We start from the raw sequence: 25,347 nt of genomic DNA on the forward strand, positions 1-25,347 counted from the left end.
ATGATTTACAGGTTGACGATTCTTCTTGCTAGGACCTTCTCGTATTAGCTGCTTGGTGAGCCCCAGTTCCCTCGGGGCGTTATCATACTTTTCAGTCTTTATAGTAGTTTTGTCAGTGAGGTATGCCGGGGGCCTTGTCCCGATAAACAGTTAGTAGTTCAGTACTTTTTAGAGGCTTCGTAGACTATAGTCCAGTCAGTCAGATGTTTAGCAGCTTTTGTGTTAGCCTTGTCGGCTACTTATTCAGACTTTCAGACTTATTCAGTATTTCCGCATTTATGATATTTCAGTCAGACTTTTAGTAGATCAGTATATGTCGGTGTTATTTCCGCATTTAGTATGTTTAATATCACATGTTAATTCAGTCAGCCAGTTGGTTCGCTCGGTCATATGCAGACAGGCACCAAGTGCCGTCTTACGCCCAGGCTATGGTTCGGGGCATGACAAAAGTAAATTAAAACTAAAGTTTTACTAAATACAGAAAGGTGTCAATATAGAAAGGTGTCATTCTTTTTATGACTGACTAAAAAGGAAATAATGTCATATAAATTGGGACGGAGGGAATATTATAGTTCAGAAAATAGCAACAATACCTTGTAATTTTAATATTAAACTTACAAATAGTTTAGAGAGAATTTTGGGTATTAATAACTCAAAGATAAATGGATAGAACCCATACAAGTAGGAGGAGTCAATTCCTGATATGGTCACTCAACTAAAGTGTACGCCCAAATTACACCCTTAAAATAGGAGTAAAGCGGTCGTTGGTCATATATAGAACCCAACGAGGTTGGAGTCGAATCCCACAGGGAATACGACGAAGAAATGTACTTAGCAAGTGTAATGCTCAACTAATAGTCTATATTTCTAGGGAAGGGGGTATAAATAATATTTGATGTTAAGTTTGTCACACTAATTGCTAGAGAAATCTTGTTGTGAAATTTAATCTATCGGCAAAAGGACTAAGGTTGTGGTTCCAAAGGAAAGTAATGCAACTAAGTATCAATTCAACTTATCTATATGCTTAGATGTGGTAAACAATGGGTTACTTAACTTTACCAAAAGTATTTCAACCAAATTGGTAAATCTCATTCCAAGCTTTAGAATGTTACACATGTGAACACCCATTTTAGTTTTAAGTAGCTTTCCAATTCCTAGCTCAAGCTATTAGATGAGGTTTAAAGCCCCAAATTCTTGTTATTTAACTATTTTCCTATCTTCTACTTTCTTTTCCAAACAAAGTAAAAGTATTTAGGCACAAATAATGTTGGTCACCATTAAAAGTAGTTCAAGCTTGAAGAGTTAATAGAAAACATCTTTTAACATACAAATATCGTTGGAATATAAAAACTCAATCACATAACTAACACATTTAGTCCCACAACATTCGCTAGTGGGATTAGCTACTCATTTTCGTTAAATAAAAGACAAGAGTAAACTAAATATTCATAATGCTTACAAAGATAATGGAAGATGATGACAAAAGTACAAAATTCTTCTAAAAGTCTTCAACAACTAACACTAAATGCTTTTAATACTAAGAGACAACAAAAATTAAACAAAGAATATATTTTACAAAACCTTAGGAGAGTATTTATAACATCCCAAAAATGTGCACCAGCTTTGGACAAAAATACCCCTACGTGCATGACATGCGAGCCGCAGGTGGTGTCGCAGGTGCAACTTACGAACCGCAAGATGCGCCAAACTTCTGTAGGTCGTGCAACTTCACTGTGTGGGTGGCAACATTTGCAGCATCAAATGTGGCTAGCAGTTTGAACCTGTGTCTCACAGTCGCTTCTAATTTCCCAAATTTTCCAAAATAGCTGTCACCTTCTGCGTTTCATCTGCGTATCGTAGGTCATGCTTCCCAACATCCTTGGCCTGTTTTGCTCCATTTTGCTTCGTTATACTCTCCGAACATCTTATCCTACAAAACGACACAAACACAAGAAATATAACACCAAAAGTACTTGAAGAGTCACAAACGTCTAAGGAATAAGCATCAAATGTGCCACAATTTCACAGCACATCATAAAGCAAATTACCTAGTAGAGTCATTTATCTATTTTTTGTTCCTCATATGGTCATCCAAGTTTATTCATTTGTCTTACAAAGTAACAAGGGCTGAAAGCCACTTTAAAAATAAAGAAAAAGGGGCCAAAATAATCCCTTAAGTTTGGACTTTGAGTTCAAACATTCCTTATTTTTTAACACCGAATAATAATAGTCATCCAACTATTTATCAATTTCTTACTTCGTAAATTATATTGCTTGTTCATAGTGTAGAATTAAAAAAAAAATGTTTAAACGTAAAAAAAATAAAAAAGAGCGTTAACATAGAGGTTAAAATTGGTACTAAAAATTTTAAATGAGAAAAAGGAGAGGAACAACTATTGTTCAAAATTGGGATATATATTTAATTTTTTTTAGTAGAGTTGGAGGGGGGAAATAATTTCCACCCAAAATAATATTGCAAGATTGACAAAAATAATATTTGAAAACTTTTCAAGAATTTAGTACACAATGATGATAGATAATCTCCTCATTTTATGTGATGTCGAACGATTTATATTATTATGACGATGTCCTTCAATATGCATCTATATCTTTTTTTTCTTTACCAAATCCCTTTATAATCTTTACATGTGATTTTTTTTCCTATTAGGACCTAATATATTTTTTTTGTTTGAGGAATTCATCGTCTTCCTTATTAATTATGAATTTACTAGTAATAATTTCTTGCGTAGAAGAATGTAACAACTAATTTAAACTATTTTATCAAAATAAAGATCACTCATAAAATGAATAAATAGAGCACATTATTTTATTGTTGAACTCCTAAGTTTCCAAGCAAATGGAGTATATATAGGCTATTTCATTTTTTTTTTTAACATTGATAAAATGAAGTGTTTTTTTTTAATTTCTAAAGCTACTTATCACAATTTTTTGTGTGTTTTGTTACTTTTCGTACCACAGTTAGAGTTGAACTAAAGTTTTACTATTTTGTATAATTAAAAGGTTGTTAGTGTTCTATGTTAAGAAAATAAGGAATGTTTTGACTCAAAGTTCAAACTTAATGGATTACTTTGGCCCTTTTTCTATTATTTTTAAGTGTTTTTTAGCTCTTGTTACTTTGTAAGATAAATGTATAAACTTTAATGACCATATGAGGGACAAAAAAAAAAAAAAACTTTACTAGGTAATTTGTTTGGTCCGTTATGTTTGAATATAGATTTCATTTTCACTTAAAAAATATTGAAGTAGAGTGGAAATCAGTATTTAACTTAAAATATACCTCAAAATCAGTTTTTCAAACTTAACAATTTCATTTTTAATTTAAAATTAATATAATGATTAAATTGTAAAACTAATACGTATTATTGATTTTTTTTTTCTTATCCCAAATTACTCATGGCCAAATTCTTGTTGGAATTATCACAAATGAGAATAAAGAGACCACTAGATCATCAACTTTACTTCAGATTTTCGTGCAGTCAAACAAACCCCTAATATTCACGTTCATGAAGAGAAAAAAAACCAGAGAGGTAATTGGAAAAAAAAAATGAAGATGGCAGCAATGACTAGTGTTCCTCTAAGCAGATAAAAAGTTAGGAAGCTTAAATGTAACGCTATTCTTTATTGAACATATAGACGACTCAGCAAGTTTTGCTCGACCAGTGTACTTGTGTTTATTAAATATATATATATAAACAAATATTAAATATTAGAACCCAATTGTTAGTGTATGAAATTGTCATTCTAAAATTCAGAACTCATAAGTTGCTTGACTCCACCTCTCTTTGGAGAGGTGAAATGGTTAGAATTTATCTATTTTAATTAGCGACTTCAAATTCGAATAAATGAAAAGGTTTTTAATAGAGAACACTTTAACCCCTTTAATAGACTTATCTGGCACATATTGAGATTAATTAGTTGGCGAGTCGATTTTGGACAATTTCCTAAAGTGATTAAAATGCCTTGTAAGTTGTGGAAAATCTAAAGATGAAGAAGGGTTTTAATTGAATTTCTTTCATACAAAAAATTATATTATGCGAGTAGGGTATAAAAATATATATATATATATATATATATATATATATATATATATATATATATATATATATATAAAATGATAGATTTGTGAGTGTTACTGCTTGCCCTTGGGAAAGTCAATCATACAATCTCTCTCTAAGCTCTGAGGCGCAGGTTACGATAACCTACGTCGGCCATGACGGCCATGGTTAAACGAGTAAGACCACACAAAGACAGACAAAAATCTCCCATCGTGACGGTGGGAAGCTCAATAAGTGCGACAATACTTGCTGAGACACTGCAACAAGGAACCACCCAGAGGATTATCACACCGAAAGCAACACCGATTCAACCATTGAATCTAAATCTCAGTGGTGCTTCTGGAGTTTCGACCAAAGCTGCAAAAGCTCTCAATCTTAGGATCTCAGTTGCAATCTGTGGTTGACAAAGCAAAAACTCCAACCGTGCAAACCTCCGGAGCTAATGGGGCAATCCCAGTGTCACATGAGACGATGATTCCGGACAAGCAACAGGACGAAATCCCACCACAAAACTGGGCTGGACTTTTTAAAGGTAACAGATCTGCTGAAAATGGTTTACTGCTATCTTATATTACCCCTGAAGTGACTAAGGGCCAAGTTGTTGTTCAACTTGAGAAAGAAGAGGTAGATGTAGAAACCAACAAGTGGAAATGTGTATTAATAGCCTATGTTATTGGGGAATTGCCAGGCTACAATTATATGAGCAGATTTGCTCAAAACTGATCTCAAGTAGCTGATCCTGAGGTGTTCTTACACGATGATGGTTATTACATAGTGAAGTTTCAAGATATGGATGATTTGCAAGAAATTTTATGTTTGCCCCGTACTCAATAAATAACAGACCTATGATTTTGAAAAACTGGACACCTTACTTTGATATCAGCACTGAATTTCTCACTAAATACCAATATGGGTTAAATTCCCTAAGTTGCCAATGAACTGTTGGGGTACAAATTCTTTGAGCAGGATGGCAAGTGCAATTGGGAAACCACTATTTGCAGATGCTTATACCGCTAAGCAATCCAGAGTATCTTATGCTAGAGTTATGATAGAAACCAATGTCCGTTGCCAGATGATATAATAGTCGTAGACCCTGCAGGTAGACAATTTAAGCAAGATGTTGAGTATGAATGGAGGACACAATATTGCTCACAATGCTTAATGATAAGGCATCAATGTGACCCTCCTGAAATTGTTGAGCAGAAGAAGCATGATCAACCTAAAAGGAGGAGGGGATATAGAAAACCAGTTCAGGAATGGAAATCAAAGCAACATGTTGCAGCTGTTCCTGGAGGAACTCAGGTTAATCATATAAGGAAAAACAAAAAAGGCAAGGAGAAAGTGGATAAGAAATTGAATATGGAGATTGTTGGACCTAGCAGGCTGTTATGGACAAATAATTTCCAAAACTGCCTAATAAGGTGGTCGAAATGCCCAAAAATTTCACAGTCTCAGTTACTCCTTTGCCTGGAAATTCAAGTGCTAGACCAAAGAGTGATGCTACTAAGCAGGGAAATTCTAGAGAATAGAATGCTACTAGCTCACAAGTGGTGCAGCAATCTCAATCAACTGAAACCAATGCTATCTCTCAACAAGAATGGCAATCAATGCTAAATGCTTCCATGAGTAACATCCCTACTACAGCTGAGTTAGTTCAGAGAAACAGGCTCCACCAGGTGATGGAACTACTACTGAAATTGTTGTGTTGCAGCCTGGAAAATAGGAGATTCAAAACCCCATCTTGTGTGATAAAGTAGGTCGAACGAATTCCAAATCATCATGAGTTGGGTAGTATGGAACATGAGGGGAATAAATACGAGTTACAAGTAGAAAGAATTGAGGAAGTACCTATTGAATAACCATATTACTTTAGCTGCTTTAGTAGAAACAAGAGTCACGGATAATAAGGCTATTACTATAGGCAATAAAATAGTTCCAGCTTGGTCAATGGTGTATAACTATGACAAAGCAGTCAATGGTAGAATCTGGGTGTTATGGGACAGTCGAAACTATGAAGTGAATGTTTTGGAAGTTCATGCTCAATACATACATTGTGAAGTTAAGGCTAGGATGTCTACAATAGCCTGCTTCATGACTGTCATATATGGTTACAACACTATTGAGCAGAGAAGAGAATTATGGGCTAGGTTACATACTCTAACCTGCCCAAAACCATGGCTTATCACTGGAGATTTCAATACAATCATGTGTGCTCAGGACATGAAGTATGGTGCCCCATTAACTTATCTTTGAAATAAGGGACTTTTCAGATTGTGTGCAAACATTGCAACTGAATGAACTTCCATGGAAAGGGGATTATTATATCTGGTCCAACAAGCATTGGGAGATGATAGAGTGCTCACCAGAATTGATAAGGCTTTAGGCAATACAGACTGGATGCTTCACTATGGGCATGTTACAACTAACTATGGAAAACCTCTCATTTCAGATCACTCCCCAATAGTGTTTGATTTTAGACAGGTCACCCAACATATTCAGCCTCCATTCAGATTTTTCAATGCTTGGATTGAGCACACTCGGTTCTTACCAATCTTGAAAGCTGGATGGAAGGAAAGGCTCTCTCACTGGGAAATGAAGAACGTTTGGGAAAAATTGAAACTACTCAAGCCTCACCTGAAACAATTAAACAATGGGCATTTCAAAAGGATCTTAGATAGAATAGACAAGGGCAAGCAACAGCTAAAGCACATCCAACTGCAACTAACACACAAGTATAGTGACCCCTTAGCTATTGAAGAAAAGGAAAATCTAGAGCTAGAAAAATGGTCACTTATTGAAGAAAGTATGATGAGGCAAAAAGCTAGAGTGAGCTGGATTCAACTTGGTGATGCCAATATTGAGTATTTTTCAGCAGTGATGAAGGAGAAAAGATAGCAAAAACAGATAGTGGAACTCACATCCTAGACTGGGCAGAAATTGACAGATGCTGAGGCAATTAAGGAAGAAATAATCCAAATTTACAAATCTCTCATGGGAACAACAGCTCACTCCCTACCAGCAGTGAATACAGTTACTATGAGTAAGGGACACGTCCTTAACCACCAACAACAGTTGGATCTGTGCAAGGATATTACTGACCAGGAAAATTGCGATGGATTGTAATCAATTGGTGATGACAAAGCACCAAGCATAGATGGATATAATGCAGTATTTTACAAAAAGTCCTGGCCAGTGATCAAAGATGACATATGTGCAGCTGTGCATGAATTCTTTGAAACCAACAAGCTCTACAAGGTAATGAACTGTACCACACTCACCTTATTGCCTAAGGTTCCCAACCCTCAGACAATTAAGGAATACAGGCTTATTGCTTGTTGTTCAGTGGTATACAAGATCATATCAAAAGTTTAAATAGATAGAATGAAGAATATTATGCCACACATTATCAATGATACTCAAGCAGGTTTCATACCAGGGAGAAGAATAGTGGATAATGTAATCATGGTTCATGAACTGGTGAAAAGTTATACAACAAAGAATATATCACCCAGATATATGTTAAAGGTGAACTTCCAAAAGGCATATGATTCAGTGGAATGGGTGTATATTGAGCAGGTGCTGACAGAATTGAAGTTCCCATCAAAATTTATAGGATGGATAATGACTTGTGTCAAAACAGTCAGCTATTCCATTACTATAAATAGATCACCATCAGGGCCATTTGCTGCAGCTAAAGGACTGAGGCAAGGGGATCCCATCTCCCCTTATCTCTTTGCAATAGCAATGGAGTACTTGAGTAGATTACTCAATGAACTAAGCAACAACAAACAGTACAAGTTCCACCCCAAATGTGCTAAAATGAATCTAACCCATCTTTCTTTTGCAGATGATTTACTATTATTTACTAGAGGTGATAGAAATTCAGTACAATTGCTGTGTGAAAAAATTGAGGTATTCCAAAGCCTCTGGCCTCCAAGCTAATCTCAACAAAAGCTGCATCTATTTTAGAGGGGTGGATAGTGAAGAATGAGAGCACATCATATAACATCTTGGCATTTCTCATGGGGAATTTCCTTTCAAATACTTAGGTATTCCTCTAGCTACAAGGAAACTGAGTATTTTGCAATGGCAACCATTAATAGAAAAGATTGTAGCAAGAATTTCTTCTTGGACTGCCAAAAAGCTCTCCTATATAGGTAGGGTGCAATTAGTGAAAACTGTGGTGTTTGGGATCCGGTCTTGTTGGGCACAAATCTTTATTTTACCTGCAAAAGTACTCAAGACCATTGAAGCCTACTGTAAGAGTTACATTTGGTCAGGCACTAATGAAATCACTAAAAGGGCCCTGGTCTCATGGGGTAAGATGTATTTGCCAAAAGCTGCAGGGGGACTTCATATATTTGATCTCAAGATTTGGAACAAGGTAGCTGTGACCAAAGTCTACTGGGATCTAGCACATAAGAGGGACAGTTTATGGATAAGATGGATTCATGCTTATTATGTGAAAGAAGACAACTTGGAGGACATTCTTATACCACAACAAGCCAGTAGGATGGTAAGGAAAATCATTGAACATAGGAGTACTTTACAACACATCCAGGGCAGTCCTTCACATCAGCGGAGTAGAATTAATTACATGTACTTGCAGTTGATAGGCACTCACCCTAAAGTTCCGAGGAAACATTTGATGTGTGCAAACGAAGCAAGGCCAAAAGCTAAATTCACCCTTTGGATATACTTGCATGGTCATTTTGAATACAGCTGATAGGCTACTGAATTGGAAGATTGAAGTAAACCCTGAGTGTCTGATGTGCAATAATGCATTAGAAACAAATGAACATCTGTTCATGGAGTGTGCTTATGCTAGGTCCCTGCGGAGAAGATTGCCACTATGGTTAACCAGAACAACAAGAATGCCAGCAAACTGTGTACATATGCAACAAGAGAAATGGAAACAAGCTAAAAGGAAAACTGCAGAAGCTCAGATATTGAAGATGGTCTTGGTCTATACAGAGTATATATACACTATTTGGGTTGAAAGAAATACTAGAGTTTTTGAGCACTATGTCCGAGATGTAAATAACTTAGCCAGAGAAATAGCTTGCATTTGCAATGTTAGAGCTTCTTAGAAGCATAGAAATGTGTTTCAAAAGCTGTTATTTTGATTCTGTTATTACTTTAGATAGCTTGAAGAGGTTAGAAGTATAGGTGAGTGTGTACTGAGGAACAACAAGATGGGTTGTGGCTTAGCTGTGATGCTAAAATGTTCATTCTTGGTGATTAATACAAGTGATTAGTTACCAAAAAAAAAATGACAGAATTTTCCCTTAATTAAAGAAAGCTTTAAAAGATGATATTTCCTTCATTTTTTAAAAATCTTTATTAGAATTTATAACTCCATCACTGCTTGCAAGATATAAAAGGAGCTTTCTTAAGTTTTAACTTTATCACCAAATGATAAATAGACAATAGAATATTGGAATTTTCCATATGTCCAATGTGGATACAAATTGCTTAATTTCGTTTCTAAAGGAAGATAGAATTGATTAGGTTCCGGACAGTCGAATCTATTACTTCTCCTTCGCATGACCAAAAAATATTCCTTTCGCTCCAATTTATGTCGCATATTTTTTAAAATTTATAAAAAAGATATTATTTTATTATTATTTAGAAACAATTTAATTTTAAATTTTTTATTTTATGTCTAATAAAATAATATTTATGATCGTACAAATGTCTACAATATATTTTAAATCACACATATAATTTTAAAAAAAAATTCTTTCTTGATCTCTACGCCTCCACCACATGTTGTTATGGTGTTTTGATTCTTCACGTAGAGTTCCAAGAATCTGGATGACCGAAGAGGGTTGAAGGGAAAAGGATGGAAGAAGAGACAAAATAATAGCAGGAGAACAATTATCTATAGGACCATTTTCGGTACTATTTTTTTGTTTTTGTTTCTCTGATGGTTTTTAGTTGGAAAAAAATTTAACATGTTTTTGAGACAAATGCGATAGTCTCTCTTGAATATAAACATTTATATATGCTTCTCGCTTTTAACTTCTAAGCAAGAAACTATGCAAGGTTTGATGCAACTATCTCCATGTTTACCCACCCAAAAAAAGAAAAGGAAAAATCTCCATATAGGACTATCTGGCAGCCCATATGGCCATATTTTGTGTTTAACGATATTTTAGCCAATGATGAGTTGCTAATATAAATTTAATTTATTGTAATAAACATTTAACTAAATAGCAGTAGTAATTAGGTCAGCTGGGATTTGAACTCGTACACGAATACTCGTCGAATTATTGACCTCTTGATTATCGAATTGACGTCTACAACCTTGTATAATGGCTGCCCCCTATATGTATAAAAAAATGAAATAAAAGGCTGGAGTTAAAGAAGCTAATTAATATTGACACTTTTAACCAGTTGGTTAAAAAAGAATTCACCCATTTAATCATAATAGCTTGCAGTCGTCGTTGGTGTATACTCGGTGCGTAACAAGTGTATAACCAATGATTATACTGATTAAAATTTGTATATTAGGGTTAAATTCTGTTATAACCTTATTAGTTTGCTAGCCTGCTATGTATTCTAAAGGAGAATTTTACAATATATAATTGCCTACCAAGATAATAATCAATAAATATATATTTCTTGTATATTATATAATTGTTACATAGTTAATGTATATTTTTTACATATTTGGTTAATGATTATAATTATTTTGGCCGAGCAGCCGAATATGTTAAAAGCCCTTATAATAAAATTCCTAAACTTAAACCATATCTAAAAGAATCACTACTCTTTTGCGTATTGAATTTGATCTCGAAATTGGGAAATGGAGAACATGAAGGTGACATGAGATGATGATAAAAAGAAAAAACAAGGCCTAAGGCCCTCACATTTTGAAGATTCTTTTTTCAAACTTTTCTTCCTTTCTAGCCCTATGAGAACTTGTCCTTCATTTTCCATCTATAAATAGGAGCTCGATCTCATAGTTTTAATTCAAGGCATAGCAAATTTACAACACGCTTTCTCCTGCATACCAAAAACTCTTTTTCATCCTTAGCTTTATATCTCCTAAACATGTCGGACAAGTGCGGCGGTGTATGGATCATTGGCCGACGGTCGGTGCGTGTAAGTAATTCTCTCCTTTTTATTTAAGAACTGGTTGATCGTTGTTGAAGTTTAATGAAGATTTTAAAAAAAAACTGTGATCTTAAACATTTAATAGGAATTTTGTGACTATAAGAATATGTTATTAAGGGTAGGATTAAGAAAATTGAAGTTAAATTATTTTGATATATAATAAAATATCAATTTTTTCAAACGAATTAATAAGGAAATAGTGTAACATAAAATGCGGATGAAAATTATAATTGATTAATTTTTAATATTAGTTGGTATTTACGGTTTATCATTTCTAAGGAAACCAAACACCTTCCTACTTTCCAAATAGCTATAGGTGGATTTAATATTTTAAGTTTGACTGGTGTGAACTATACCACCACATCTAATTCTTTGTCACAATTTGTGCGAATCTATATAATTATATAGTTTGGCAATTTTTATGTTTATCTACATATAGTTCAAGTCAAGAGTATGCAGTCCAATTCAATGTCAAATCGATCTTTACGTCCTCCATCGATCAAGTAGATAGTTATTCATTTTTTTTTTTTATAATGTTAAACGTTATTAGTATATATTAAGGCCTTAAAGAATTCTAATTAGCCTATTAAATATATTGATGCAAAGCAATATGTTTGTAAATATTGCAGGAGGAAGGAAAGCCAATATGATCTCATCATCGTCGAGAAGAGGTAACTCTCCGAAAACAAGATTATCACTAGAAATAACAAAATAATAAGATTATATATTGATTCATTTCTTTTAGACCAAAAGACAAATTTTATGTATGTACACATTTTTTCTTGTGTTATTGTGGTGTAATTTAATTATTTCATTAAGAAAAAGGAAGAATTAAAAAATTGTGATATGCTTGGTGATTGTAGGCAGCAGCGGAGCTAGGTTGTTGAAGGGGTTCAATTGAATCCTTCTATGTGAGAAAATTATATTGTGTATACAGGTCAAATTTTTATGCGCATATATAAAATATTGAATCTCTTTATATTTAAAAAAACTTCTAATTTAGCGACAAAGGGGTTCAAAAAAATACTATATATATAGTCATGGGTTTGTTCCCACATGTGCTACTCCGACGTGGATTTAAGATTTCTAAATGGATGCACCACTATAGAAAGGAGAAAAAGAAAGTAATAGACAGGAATCTAACTCTGTTCTTTTGGGTAAATGACTCAACATTCAATCAAGTGAACATTCAACATTTTTAGAGCATTGGAACCAACAGATAATATTAAATCAACTTCAGGAAAATATGTATCTGTGATACCTAGTTTTGCCGAGAAACCATGAATTCACGTGCACCATAATTTGGACAGTATGTCTGCCCATGGTGCTAATTAGTATGTTTTGAATTCCTCTGATGAAATTTCTGCCTCTGCCACTGACTTTTTTGCCGGTATTTTCTTCAGCGAGACCGTGGTGATGGACGTTGGAGCGGTGGAGCATGATGGGAAATGCAAGTGCGGCAGCAGCTGCGCCTGTGTGAACTGCACTTGTGGTCTTTAAGCCCTTTTAAGAACTATGAATAAAGTGTTTAATGAATAACAGTACTACTTTGTTATCTGTGGTGAAATAAACTTCTTGTGCTAATTAAGTCTTAATTGTCAAAAGAAAATGTAAGGAGTCAGGCTAGTCCGTCTGTCTGTCTCTTTGGTCAAGTTTGTAGCACAACTTTCATTGTTAAATAGATTATTACTATAGCACACCATGTTCTCACCTGCTTCTTTTTCCTTTTGCACTTTCAAGCGCCAAAAGTTTCTATTAAACTGGAAATGGAACGCTTGATTTTGTTTGTTTGTTATGTTTTATATAAACGAGATTTCTGTGCATAGATTATCACGCTCAAAATCAAAACTCATGTAAAAGGGATTGATAAGCGGTCGTCGCAAATATATATAATCCTATTAAGTCTGGAATCGATCCCGCATAGAACTATTTCAATTAAACTTTTGTATCACCAAGAATATTAGTTTAATCAATTAACTTTCCGAGGTATAATACTTTAGATTTTTCTATTAGACTAACAAATATTAAATAACAAGAGTAATGAAGTTATTAAGTACTAAATGAAATGACTTTCTTTTGATATTAAGAGACCTAGGGTAATAATTTTTCCAAACGTCAGAGTAAGTTATTAACCTTTTAACTTTAATCTTGCTGAACTATTCTATGTCAATCATGAATCTATCCGCACCACAAATATCTTTTGATCAAGTGTATGTAGTAATTTTTTTAAAGTTATTCTCTTGAACATACGCTATTCAGAGGATGCACATCAAAACTTCGTTATTTCTAAACCTGCTTTTAAATTCAAGTAGTTAATCTCTTAATGGCTTAGAATTGAGATTATTCAATCTCACAATCTTTCTCAAATAATGCAAGCTATAGCGGCTCTGTTAATCCAGGTCCCTTCAATTAACAACAATAAATACGTAGTTGAACAAATAGAGAGGAAAAACAACAACTCTACTATATTTGAACACAATCACGGATTTATCCAACATATGGTCCATCAAATTAAAGTCCTAGAGAAGATATCAAGTTACTAATAAGATTGTTTAAGACATAGCATAGAATTCCTTAATAAATAAGTAAAAGAATGGACGAAACTGAAAGTCTAAGCCGAATTCCGTCTTCTTGCCTCCAAAGTAATGCTTGTATCATTTGAAAAGACGTTTCTTGGTTGTATATACGACCCAGATTGTATAGGAAATCGTTCAAATCCATCCAAAATTGGACAGGAAAAAAAAAACTGAAGTTGCAAGCTTGTGGTCTCATAACACTAGGAGGCTTACGAGCACCTCCTCGCCAAAGTTCAGCAGCTGCACGCTATGGTTGTAGTCTTCGCAGTACTTCACTGCATTGCCAAATTTCTGACACATCTGGCAGGCTTGCCTGGCTTGCGAAGCGAGCAAGTTGGCCTCCTACTGCTCTAAGGAGGTGGTTACACACACTTTTTCATTGGTTAAGCCAGAGGGGTTTAAGCACATGAAAGTTATAATTCAGGGGATAACATAAATTAGGCATAATTTAAGTATGAAACTAATAAAACTGTGATAGTTTAGAGGGATTTTGATACATTATCTCTATAAAAGCAATGTAAAATGTCATATGCATGCTTTTTTGACTTACTTTCTAGCTCTTAATTATGCACTACAAAGAAAATGAAAGTTCCACTGTACATGAAATTTTGGACAAAAAAAATACTCTCTCCGTCCCATTTTATATGAAGTGCACATTACCACGTAGTTTAAAAAATAAAGAAAAAGACTTAAACATTGGCCTAAAACAAACCATAGAATTCATGATACTTAAATCATTTCATTAAAGTAAAAAAGTAATTTTAAAGTTGAACTTTTACTAAATACAGAAAGGCTATTCTTTTTTAGACTAACTAAAAAACAAAAGTGTCATATAGATTGGAACGGAGAAAATATTGTAGTTAAGAAAATAACAGCAATACCTCGTAATTTAAATATTAAACTTTACGAATAGTTTAGAGAGAACTTTGGTTATTAACAACTCAAAGATAAAAGGATACAAGTAGGAGGAATCAATTCCTCATATGGTCACTTAACTAAGCAAATTACCTAGTAAAGTCATTTATTTATTTTTCGTTCCTCACATGGTCATTCAAATTTATTCATTTGTCTTTAAAAGTAACAACGGCTAAAAGTAACTTCAAAAATAAAAGGGGCCAAAATAGTCCCTTTAAGTTTGGACTTTGAGTTAAAACATCCCTTATGTTTTAATACCGAATAATAATAGTCATTCAACTATTTATCAGTTTCTTACTTCGTAAATTAGATTGTTTTGGTCCTATAAGCAAGTTCAAAATATAGAATTAAAAAAAAACATAATGTTTTAAAGTCAAAAAAGAATTGGGGAGCGTTAACATAGAGGGTAAAATAGGTACTAAAATTTTAAATGAGAAAAAGGAGAGGAACAACTATTGTTTGAAATTGGGGTAGATGTTTAATTTTTAGCAGAGTTGAAGGGGAAAATAATTTTCACCCAAATAATATTATAAGATTGACAAAAATAATTTTGAAAACTTTTAAAAAATTTAGTACGCAATGGTGATATATAATCTCCTCATTTTATGTGATGTCAAATGATTTATATTATTATGATGATGTCCTTTAATATGCATCTATATTCTTTTTTTTTCTTTACGAAAACCTTTTCTAATCCTTATATGTGATTTTTTCCTATTAGGACCTAGGTTTTTTGTTTTTTTTGTTTGTTTGAAGGAACTCACTGTCTTCCTTATTAATTATGCATTTCCTAGCAATAATTTCTATAGTAGAAGAAAGTAACAACTAATTTAAACCATTTTAGATCATTCATAAAATGAATAATAGAACACATTATTTTATTGTTGAACTCCTAAATTTCCAAGCAAATGGAGTATAGGCTATTTCATTTTTTTTTTTTAACATTGATAAAATGAAAATGTTTTTTTTCTTTTTCTAAAGTTATCTATCACAATTTTTTGTGTGTTTCATTACTTTTATTACCACAGTTAGAGTTGAACCAAAGTTGTACTATTTTGTATAACTAAAAGGTCGTTAGTGTTCTATGTTAAAAAAATAAGGAGAAAACGCCATAAATAAATTTCGATAAAATGGTCCCCGAACTATACACTTACCTCTGGATTAGTCCTTTAACTATTCAAAAACTTATCAAATTTGGTCTCCGTCTATTTTTTTTATACAAACAACGTACAAACTCATAAACCATCATGAGATTAATCGTTAAACCATTTCTCGTACCTATATTTCTCTTTGTCAAGTTCGTTATCTAACCTCAACTTTTTTCCTCAAGATCTCTCGTTTCGTAACCAGACGCTTAAAATCGACGAAAACCGACTTAGATCGATTTTGTTAAAAAAAAAAAAAAAATTAAAAACCGATGGTGTCATTTTAAAAAACCGATTTCTCTCATAAACTCATGAAGGTTTATGAGTTTGTACTGTTTATATAAAAAAATAGATTTTGAGACCAAATTCGATAAGTTTTTAAATAGTTAAATGACTGTATCAGATATGACCATTTTATCTACTCCCATAGTTAGTGGACTATTTATGGCCTTTTCTCAAAAAATAAGTGATGTTTTGACTCAAAATCCAAATTTAAGTGACTACTTTAACCCCTTTTCTTTTCTTTTAAAATGGGAAAGGTAGGCTGTAGGCGGGGGTGGGGTGGCGGGGGGGGAGGACTTAGACTAGGGAGTGAATATCATAAGTTGAGCAATTGAATGTAGTTTCCGGCAATTAAGTGGGCTCCAAAATGCATGCTGTCTTTTTAACTTTCTATCGTCATCACAGTTTACAGTTTCTATCTTCCTTCTCCAACTCAACATAATCATTATTTAGCTTCATATTTATACACAGAAATGGCGGTACTAGAATTCCCTCTCCTACAGAATTGATTATATACGACGAAATGCATGGTATTTCTTGCTATAATATACTACTGGACTGTTTCACCAAACCTAAACGATCTCCTACATATATAGACTCAGGTAATTCTGTTCCCTTTTTCCTCTTACACATATTCCATGATCAACAAGTAGTATATGTTAATAACAAAGAAATTTATTTTGGGCCAATTTTTCTAAGGTTGAAATCTGAAAACCCAACTTCAAACTCGATTGGTGGTGGATCAACTGTCAGCCCCAATTCTATCAACGAGACTGGTTCGATTTGTTAAAATTGTAAACATCCTAAGCTCGAATTTGCTGACAAGGGTTTCAAAGGGTTCAAGGAAAAAAGTGCCATTCTCAGTTTAAGTTGCGTTATCTTTAGGGATTTTTCAAGTGGCTGAAAACTTTCTATGTTTGGGATGACCTAAAGGTTGGTACTTTATTTTTACTTCCCCCATATTTTTTAATGACATGAGAACCGGTAGTCGTTACCCTTTGGGTGCGCACAGGAGCTAAGTGCGTACAGGGTAAATTTAATATCTGTGCAATAGTTCACAAATTACATAGAAGAGATAACACGCACTAGACAAGCTCTGTGCGACAAGCTCGACCCAAAAGGTAAATTTCGAGACTCGATTACGAAAGTTCCATTTCAACTAATCGAACCACCCTCACAGTTCATTTTTTTTTTTCCAGGTCTCTTAAGAAAATATTAACAAATAAATGAGAGTGGCTCAGTTGGTGAAGCACGTCTACCCACAATCGGTAGGTCCAGGTTCGAGTCACGCTGGAGAGAAAGTGTGAAAACACTATAAATCTTTCAAAATAGGGGGTTAAAAAAAGGAAGAAAAAAAAAGAAAATTTCTAACTAAAAGGGAATTTAACTAAATTATTCTTATTTATATTTTAATCTCAATTTAATAGTACTCCCTCTATCCACTTTTTACTTGTCACGTTTTGCTTTTCGAAAGTCAGTTTGTTTAATCTTCAAAGCTAAATTAAATTAAATTAATTCAATATTTTAAAACTGCATTTTAGATGTACGGAAACTATACGTAAAATATTATAAGTTGCAATTCCTCTCATATTAATATGATTAAATAATACATATTAAATGTTGGTCAAAATTTATACGGTCGAATTTCGGTACCGAAACGCTTTTAAGTAAAAAAATGGACCGAGGTAGCAGTATTTTTTTCACTACTTTAGTCTCTCTCCACATTTATGGAGTAAGGATAAAGGTGAAAACTGATAATTAGTTATACTTTGATTTTCTAGAATGACAAATTATTTTGACCTATTTATTTTTAGTAAAGGCGACAAGTAAAATGGACAAGAGGGAATAATTTTTAATTTCTTATATGACCTACGCCTCAGAATTTTATATGGTACCCGCACGTTTATTTTTAAATTGCTTGGTACGCTGCATTACGACTACCAGAATTTAATTTAATAATACAAAACCAGAAAGTATAGTCAAGGTAGTAAATGAGTACTTGGTCATCTTGGAAATCAATGGTCCTTATTCAAAGCAACAAAGCACTAACCTGTTGATGTTTTTTATTTATTTGTATTTTTTCTACGTATTTGGTCCACATGGAGATGAGCTACGTTACTGCTCCTTCCGTCTCATTTTAAATATTCATATGTTTCAATTTGTTTGAATCTATTTTTTTTAATTCGTATTAAAATAAATGATCTTTTTCTTAATTTGAAAACAAATTCACTTTATGAATGATTCAAATTTACAAATTTTGCGCTTATTTTGAACCATGTTTTAAAAGTTTTCTCCCTCTTTCTTAAATGTCATTTGCACGGTTAAATGGCTCAAACAAATCAAACAGTAGAGTATTTAGTTTATTTAGGCACGAAATTTAAGAAATAAAGAAAAACTTTTAAATTTTATGATCTTAAATTAAAGATGTGTTTAATGTATTAAAATGTCCTTTAATCTTGTGATTATAAACTTGTCAAATAGAATATTTAAATTGTCAACTTACTAAATATACTCTTTTTAAAACTGATTAAAAAGAAAAGTAATACACTTAAATTGAAACCGAGGGAGTACTACTATTCGGCATCTCTGCTTACTGAAAGAGAGCTTTGAGGATATGAATGTGCCACGTATATGAGATGTAATAGAACCTAAAATCAGTGAGTTGTAGATAATGTGGTGGACCCCTACAAGCAATAGAAAAATCAATTGACATCATTAAATTATTGTACAGTACACTAACGTCAGTGCTTTTCCTAAGGAATTATAAATTATACCCCTTTGTATTTTCTTTTTCCTTTTTCCATTTTCCATTTTCCATATATGGAAAAAAAGACTTGTTTTCTGTTCACATATCTTGTCAGAAAAGGAAAAGATTTTCAGCAATTTTGAGAGGCTGTACTTGTTTACAATAAAATATATAGATTGTTTTCTATTTTTTAATAATGCTTCGGTATCTGTTGTGTGGTTCTTTTTTTTTTTGTTTGCTCTAGTGATATACAACCTCAGCTTAACTCTTGGGGTCATATTGGTTTCTCTCTGTTGATATTATTTTGGGAGGTGCTGGTTAGTCTTGCTCAGATATCTTATGTTTCTTAGTTAAATAGGTTGTTTTTTTGAAGTACATATTAACTGATACCAACAGAATTGTAATGGTTTGACCTTTTTGTGTAGTAAAGATGAGTTCTTGATTCAACATGGCTATGTTGGAAGTGAAGGGATGTAGTAAAGATGAGTTCTTGATTTCCCAATCCTTTGGTTGTGTGGCTCTGTGCATTGTGTTACGTTCAATTATACTTGTGGTCCGACCTTTACACAGACCCCGCGTATAGCGAGAACTTAGTGCACCAGGCTGTCCTTTTAACAATGGAAGGCTCATCTCAGTCTGGTAGGGAGAGGTCTGAAAGTTCTAGAGGTTTGAATTCATCGGGTGTTGTGGATTGGAATTCAAGACTTCGTGCAAGTGATGCCTCTCATGATGATTCTGGATTTGTTTCAAAGGAGTGGGAGAGAATTGAGTCATCTGATATAAATTGTCTTAAAGATCAAGGGGGTCGAGTAATCGATCGTAAAGATGTTAGTTTGAGACAGTGGTTGGATAATTCAGAGAGAACTGTTGATGCTCTTGAATGTTTGCATATATTCACTCAAATTATAGAGATTGTAAAATTGGCTCACAGTCAGGGAATAGCTGTTCATAATGTGAGGCCATCATGTTTTGTTATGTCTTCTTTTAACCGTGTTGCGTTTATTGAATCTGCTTCGTGTTCTGATTCGGGGTCGGATTCATGTGAAGATGGGCTAAATAGTTCATCTTCACCTTTGCCTCATGACTCTGACCAAAGGGGAAGGCAAGGTTTAGAAAGTAGTTGCTTGCAGTCAAGTTCAGGTCATAATATGGTGCAGAATTTGGAAGCTAATAAGAATAGACAAGTGGAAGAAAACAAGCATACTTTTCCAATGAAAAGGATATTGCACCTGGAAAATAATTGGTATACTAGTCCAGAAGAGGTTGATGGTGCTCCAGGCACTTGTGCTTCAGATATTTATCGACTCGGAGTGCTTCTCTTTGAGGTTAGTAGCAATTAGCAAATCTGTTTGGCATTGAGGTGTGTGCTCAGTTAAATTTTAGTGTTTATCATAATGATGCTTATAATTTGTGGCAGCTATTCTGTACCTTCAACTCATCAGATGAGAAAATTGCAAATATGTCATGTCTAAGACATCGTGTCCTACCCCCACAATTGTTGTTGAAATGGCCTAAAGAAGCTGCATTTTGCTTATGGTTACTACACCCGGAACCAAGTAGTCGGCCAAAAATGGGGTGAGCATTCTTTTTTCACGTCCACTTGGTTTATTTTTTATTTGTTTGCAACCTGATCAGTTTGTTGTTGAAGTCTTCTAGGAGTAATATTTACTTCTGAGTTATAACTTATAACAATATCCTTGAGAGCCTTGATTGTGGTCCTGTAATTCATGATTTCCAAAGTGTTTACTCATTAAGGTTCCAATATGTATACTGTTTTAAGGTTTATGTATAGTACCTATCTCCCTTTGTGGTAGCAGACTCAAAGGGAAGAATCATGGGCTTTTAGTTTTTGCAGGAATGAAGATTCTAGCCACAGGAAATAAAGGAAAATGCAGCAATCTTAACTTATCTTTTTTGCTATTAAACTAGGAAAAAACATTACATGCCTTGCAACAGCAGTATCCTTTTTTCTAAGAAAATTGATCATTGCAATGGATCTAGTTCAGTCTTGGGAGTAAGACCATTTACATTGTGAGAAGTAAACTAATTACGATCTGCAAAATCATTGCCGATATCCTGGACAATTTCCATCTTTCAACCTTAATAGTTATTGAAAAGACGTCCTTTGTTTCATGACTTTCATCTGTAGTAGAAAGAAGAGTAAGGGAAACAAATTCTAATATTGGTGGTAAAATGAAATAGATAATAATGACATAAAGTCTTCTAATGAGTACTATTTGATTGAATGAGTCCCTTCTATCTAATCATGAAATGCATTTGAGACATGCCTCCATTCTCCTGAATTTTATATTATGCAGTTTATCATCTTAATCCATTGTGATTTTAACATCAATATCCTTGACTCTTTGCCACTCTCTCCTCATTCGTTCCTTTAAATTGATGACAGCGAGTTGCTAGAAAGTGAATTCCTTATATCTCCTAGACATGACTTGGAAGAACGTGAAGCAGCAATAGAGCTTAGAGAAAAAATAGATGAGCAGGAATTATTGCTGGAGTTCCTTTTGCTAATCCAACAGAAAAAGCAGGAGGCTATGGAAAATTTGCACGAAATCGTGTCTTTTTTATCATCTGATATAGAAGAGGCCACTAAGATGCAGACAGCCCTTAAGTTAAAAGGAGGCTCAAACTTAGAACCAGTAGAAGAGGCCACTAAGATGCAGACAACCCTTAAGTTAAAAGGAGGCTCAAGCTTAAAACCCACTAAGAATTTGAGTTCTCGGAGGACAAATACTATTGAAGATCATGATTCTGGGAGCTCAGGATCTAGAAAGAGATCTAGGCTCAGCACAGGTGAGGAATCTGATGGCCATCCAGATGAAAGCCAGAAATCTGAAAGGCATATTGAATATACAGGCAGCATTTCGGCAAAAAGTTCCCGGTTGATGAAGAACTTCAGAAAATTGGAGGCAGCATATTTCATGACAAGACGCAGGGGTATTAAATCAATGGAAAAATCTATGAGCAGAAATTGTCAAACAAGTGCCGAATGTAGAAGTACTGAAAGAAGTTCTCTGAGTAATTTGTCATCAAAGGGAGGTTGCAATGGGGATAGACAGAGTGGATGGATCAATTCGTACTTGGAGGGTTTGTGCAAGTATTTTTCTTATAGCAAGTTAGAAGTGAAGGCAGATTTGAAGCAAGGGGATCTTCTAAACTCTTCCAATCTCGTATGTTCTCTTGGCTTTGATCGTGATGGTGAATTTTTTGCAACTGCGGGTGTAAATAAGAAGATCAAAGTTTTTGAATATAACTCAATTCTAAATGCCGATCGTGATATACACTATCCAGTCGCTGAGATGGCTAACAGATCAAAGTTAAGCAGTATATGTTGGAATGGCTATATCAAAAGCCAGCTCGCGTCAAGTAACTTTGAAGGTGTGGTGCAGGTAAGTCAAATTCATGATCATTATATCTTGTTTATTTAAGAGAATCAGAAAGAAGATTGCTCAGAACTATAATACAGGTATGGGATGTCACAAGAAGTCAGCTTTTTATGGAGATGAGAGAGCATGAGAAACGCGTCTGGTCTGTTGACTTTTCAGTAGCAGATCCAACCATGTTGGCAAGCGGGAGCGATGATGGTTCTGTTAAGCTTTGGAATATCAATCAGGCAATTCTACTTTTGCATTTGGTGGATGTCAGCTTTAAAACTAAATGTACTACTGTCTTCTAGTTATTATTGCTGTGTAGATTGAATGTGGATGTGTAATAAGTTGGTTTTTCTTACCTGGTTTTCCACAGGGAGTAAGTGTTGGAACCATAAAAACAAAAGCCAATGTCTGCTGTGTTCAGTTCCCTGTTGATTCTGGACGGGCCCTTGCTTTTGGTTCAGCAGATCATAAGATATATTACTATGACCTACGGAACTCAAAGTTGCCTCTATGCACATTAGTTGGACACAACAAAACAGTGAGCTATGTCAAGTTCATAGATTCAACAACTCTTGTGTCTGCATCTACGGATAATACAATAAAGCTGTGGGATCTGTCAACGTGCACGTCTCGTATTCTTAATTCTCCTCTTCAGTCATTTACTGGACATATGAATGCAAAGGTATCGTACTTTGATCCTCTCACCTGAATAGAGATCTTGTTTCTGTGACCTCATTGAACAGTATGTTAGTCTTTTAACATTCTTAGTGATAAAGTTAGAGAGAACTAAATTGCCCACACAGTTAAGTTGAATCCAGTATTCTAAAATCCTATCTGATTTTTGTCCTTCGGAAGGTTGGTTTTCTCTTAGTTTTTCCTTCTTCTTCTAACAAAAAAAGGAAAAGGAAAAGAAAGGTGAGTGGCACCCTATATCCAAATAGTTATATCCTTTGCAAGTTCCCCAACAACTTTGAATTCTACTCAACAGATTTGTGAAATCAAAACTTAGTGCAAATGATATGTCACTTTCCCGACCACGATCTTGCAACTTTCTGGTACAAGACCAATAGGTAAATTTAGGTCTGTATAGTAGCTAATCTGGAATATTTTCCATTCGACCTGGACTTGTTTGGACATTCGTTTGTGATAGTACGAGTTCCAATACTAAGAATCAAGAAAGTTGGGTGGGAGCAGCTACACAAGGGCTAACCAGAATGAGTAGACGAAGAAGAGGTGGACGAAGAGAGGAATGGATATGGATTAAATATGTGTACACGTAGCTTAAATTTAGTAATTTTCTTTGTTCAAGCTTATATAGAATAGCTAAACAATTAATTTCAAGTCAAGCCTGTAAAAGCGCGTCTTCAAGCATTCTTATGTCATATTGCACTCTCTTTATATACCATGGGTCTTTTGTACTTTTTGGCTTGTAACTTATATTGAGTACATAGAAGCTTATGCATCTACAAAGTAATTGTTAGCCATACCTAAAAGAGTTTAGATGCTTTGTATCATCAGCACTACACCCATTTCTTCTTTGTAAGAAATAACTGAAAGTAACCAAATCATGTCTCTAGTTTCTTTGTACAACTTACTCCTCACTTATACTTTGTGTCTTCCCTTTCCCATGATAATTTAATTGTGCTTGAATGTGCTTTGTTACTGATAAAAGTATTTCTTTGTTTCAGAACTTTGTCGGCCTATCTGTATCTGATGGTTATATAGCAACTGGCTCAGAGACAAATGAGGTATCCTTTATTACCACAAAGTTGAATCTGAACTTGCATACCTGAGTGCATTTTAAATGAGTTTTGAGCAATGGTTACATAGAAAATGTTTGTTCGCATCTATATTAAAGGAAAAAATAGCTCGACAAATCTGGTTCCTTGAGTATCATATCAGACACATGCACCTGCAAAAAGGGCAGCCCGGTGCACAAAGCATCCCGCGTTAGCAGGGATAGCTGTTTATAATAACTGTACAGAAAATAAAGCAAGTATTTTATGCTGAAATACGTTATGACTACCATGAAATGAATTTTTTAACCAGAAGGCATACAATATGACCAGTCACGCTGAAATACAATATGACTGCCAATGGGGAAAAAGGCACAAACTGGTCAACACTTTCACTTATGCTTGCTATGAAATGAAATTTGGCACCTCAGCACTGGGTATAGTTTCTAGACAACACATTGGGGCTTGTGTATGTTCCACCATGTGCTAATTGCCACTTGATTATTATTGCTGATCGCTGTTCATTTTTTTCCATTATTAATGTGGAATTGGTGCTTTGTGTCATGCTGCAGGTTGTCATCTACCACAAAGCTTTTCCAATGCCAGCATTATCATTTAAATTTAACTGCACAGATCCTCTTTCTGGTGATGAAGTGGACGACAGTGCACAGTTCATCTCATCTGTGTGTTGGCGTGGTCAGTCCCCTACCTTAGTTGCTGCAAATTCCATGGGAAATATCAAGCTCTTGGAGATGGTATAATGTGGTTGAAACCCCTAAAGGATTGACTAGTTACTTCAAGATGAAGAAAGGTGTGAAGGACAGGAGTTCAGCAAAGGTAAATGAGGGGGTTACACCAAGATATTGTCGTAGCTGAGATAAACTCGATATGATAGCATGGTAACAAGGAAGTTGCCATCAAGAAACAAATATTTTTGTAGTTAGTTCATAGTGGAAGCAACTCAATGAAGTATGAGATATTTCTCATGGTGGAATGTGCTGTAAATAAATATTGGTTAGGGGGTGTGGGAAGAAGAGATTCAAGTGTTATTCTCTTTGTATATTCTGTAATTTTGAGTTCTAATGATAATTTCAGGAATGTAATATCTTGGCCTGATGACATTAAGTAGAAGAATGCAAGCAGCGTCTTAGAATCCATTCTGTATCTCATTTAGTTCACATTGATCTCATCAGCTGCTAAACATGCGAGTGCAAGGAGGCAGAGGTAACATTTGAGATTATTCATTTTTCACTACGTTCTGTGTATGATATGTATGCTGGTCATGACCAGCCAACTCGTTTGACAAAAAACATGCAAAATTATGAATAGCAAGTTTCCAACTTTTCCTTGGGAGATA

The 25,347-nt window shown here is 34.4% G+C and overlaps 2 protein-coding genes across 5 annotated transcripts in view; both read left to right on the top strand.

Moving 5' to 3' along the window:
- LOC132031247 (metallothionein-like protein type 3) overlaps positions 1 to 12,895 on the top strand; it is a 50,299-nt gene extending 37,404 nt beyond the window's left edge. The window contains exons 2-3 of the transcript XR_009408212.1: positions 11,828 to 11,869; positions 12,602 to 12,895. The gene's annotated coding sequence lies outside the window, so the exon portion shown is untranslated. The remainder of the gene's footprint in view (positions 1 to 11,827; positions 11,870 to 12,601) is intronic.
- Positions 12,896 to 16,459: 3,564 nt separating this feature from the next.
- LOC132031249 (protein SPA1-RELATED 4-like) lies at positions 16,460 to 25,343 on the top strand. 4 transcript variants are annotated; one of them, XM_059421134.1, is made up of 9 exons: positions 16,460 to 16,718; positions 16,816 to 17,049; positions 19,288 to 20,187; positions 20,280 to 20,437; positions 21,270 to 22,269; positions 22,347 to 22,493; positions 22,625 to 22,936; positions 23,943 to 24,002; positions 24,563 to 25,343. In XM_059421134.1, the coding sequence occupies exons 3-9, from the start codon at positions 19,480 to 19,482 to the stop codon at positions 24,749 to 24,751; spliced, it is 2,574 nt and encodes an 857-aa protein (XP_059277117.1). In that variant the 5' UTR covers positions 16,460 to 16,718; positions 16,816 to 17,049; positions 19,288 to 19,479; the 3' UTR covers positions 24,752 to 25,343. The 4 variants fall into 4 exon arrangements, with proteins under 4 accessions (XP_059277117.1, XP_059277118.1, XP_059277119.1 ...); XM_059421135.1 differs by having other exon boundaries at positions 19,293 to 20,187; XM_059421133.1 differs by lacking the exons at positions 16,460 to 16,718; positions 16,816 to 17,049 and having other exon boundaries at positions 19,187 to 20,187.
- Positions 25,344 to 25,347: the final 4 nt, after the last annotated feature.

This window comes from Lycium ferocissimum, chromosome 9 (genome assembly GCF_029784015.1).
Source record: "Lycium ferocissimum isolate CSIRO_LF1 chromosome 9, AGI_CSIRO_Lferr_CH_V1, whole genome shotgun sequence".
In the NCBI taxonomy this organism is placed as follows: Eukaryota; Viridiplantae; Streptophyta; class Magnoliopsida; order Solanales; family Solanaceae; genus Lycium; species Lycium ferocissimum.

Coding starts and splice junctions, on each gene's coding strand:
- LOC132031249 (XM_059421134.1), top strand. CDS start 19,480: ATGGAAGGCTCATCTCAGTCTGGTAGGGAGAGGTCTGAAAGTTCTAGA. Junction 20,438..21,269: donor AGTAGTCGGCCAAAAATGGG/GTGAGCATTCTT, acceptor AATTGATGACAG/CGAGTTGCTAGAAAGTGAAT. Junction 22,270..22,346: donor ACTTTGAAGGTGTGGTGCAG/GTAAGTCAAATT, acceptor ACTATAATACAG/GTATGGGATGTCACAAGAAG.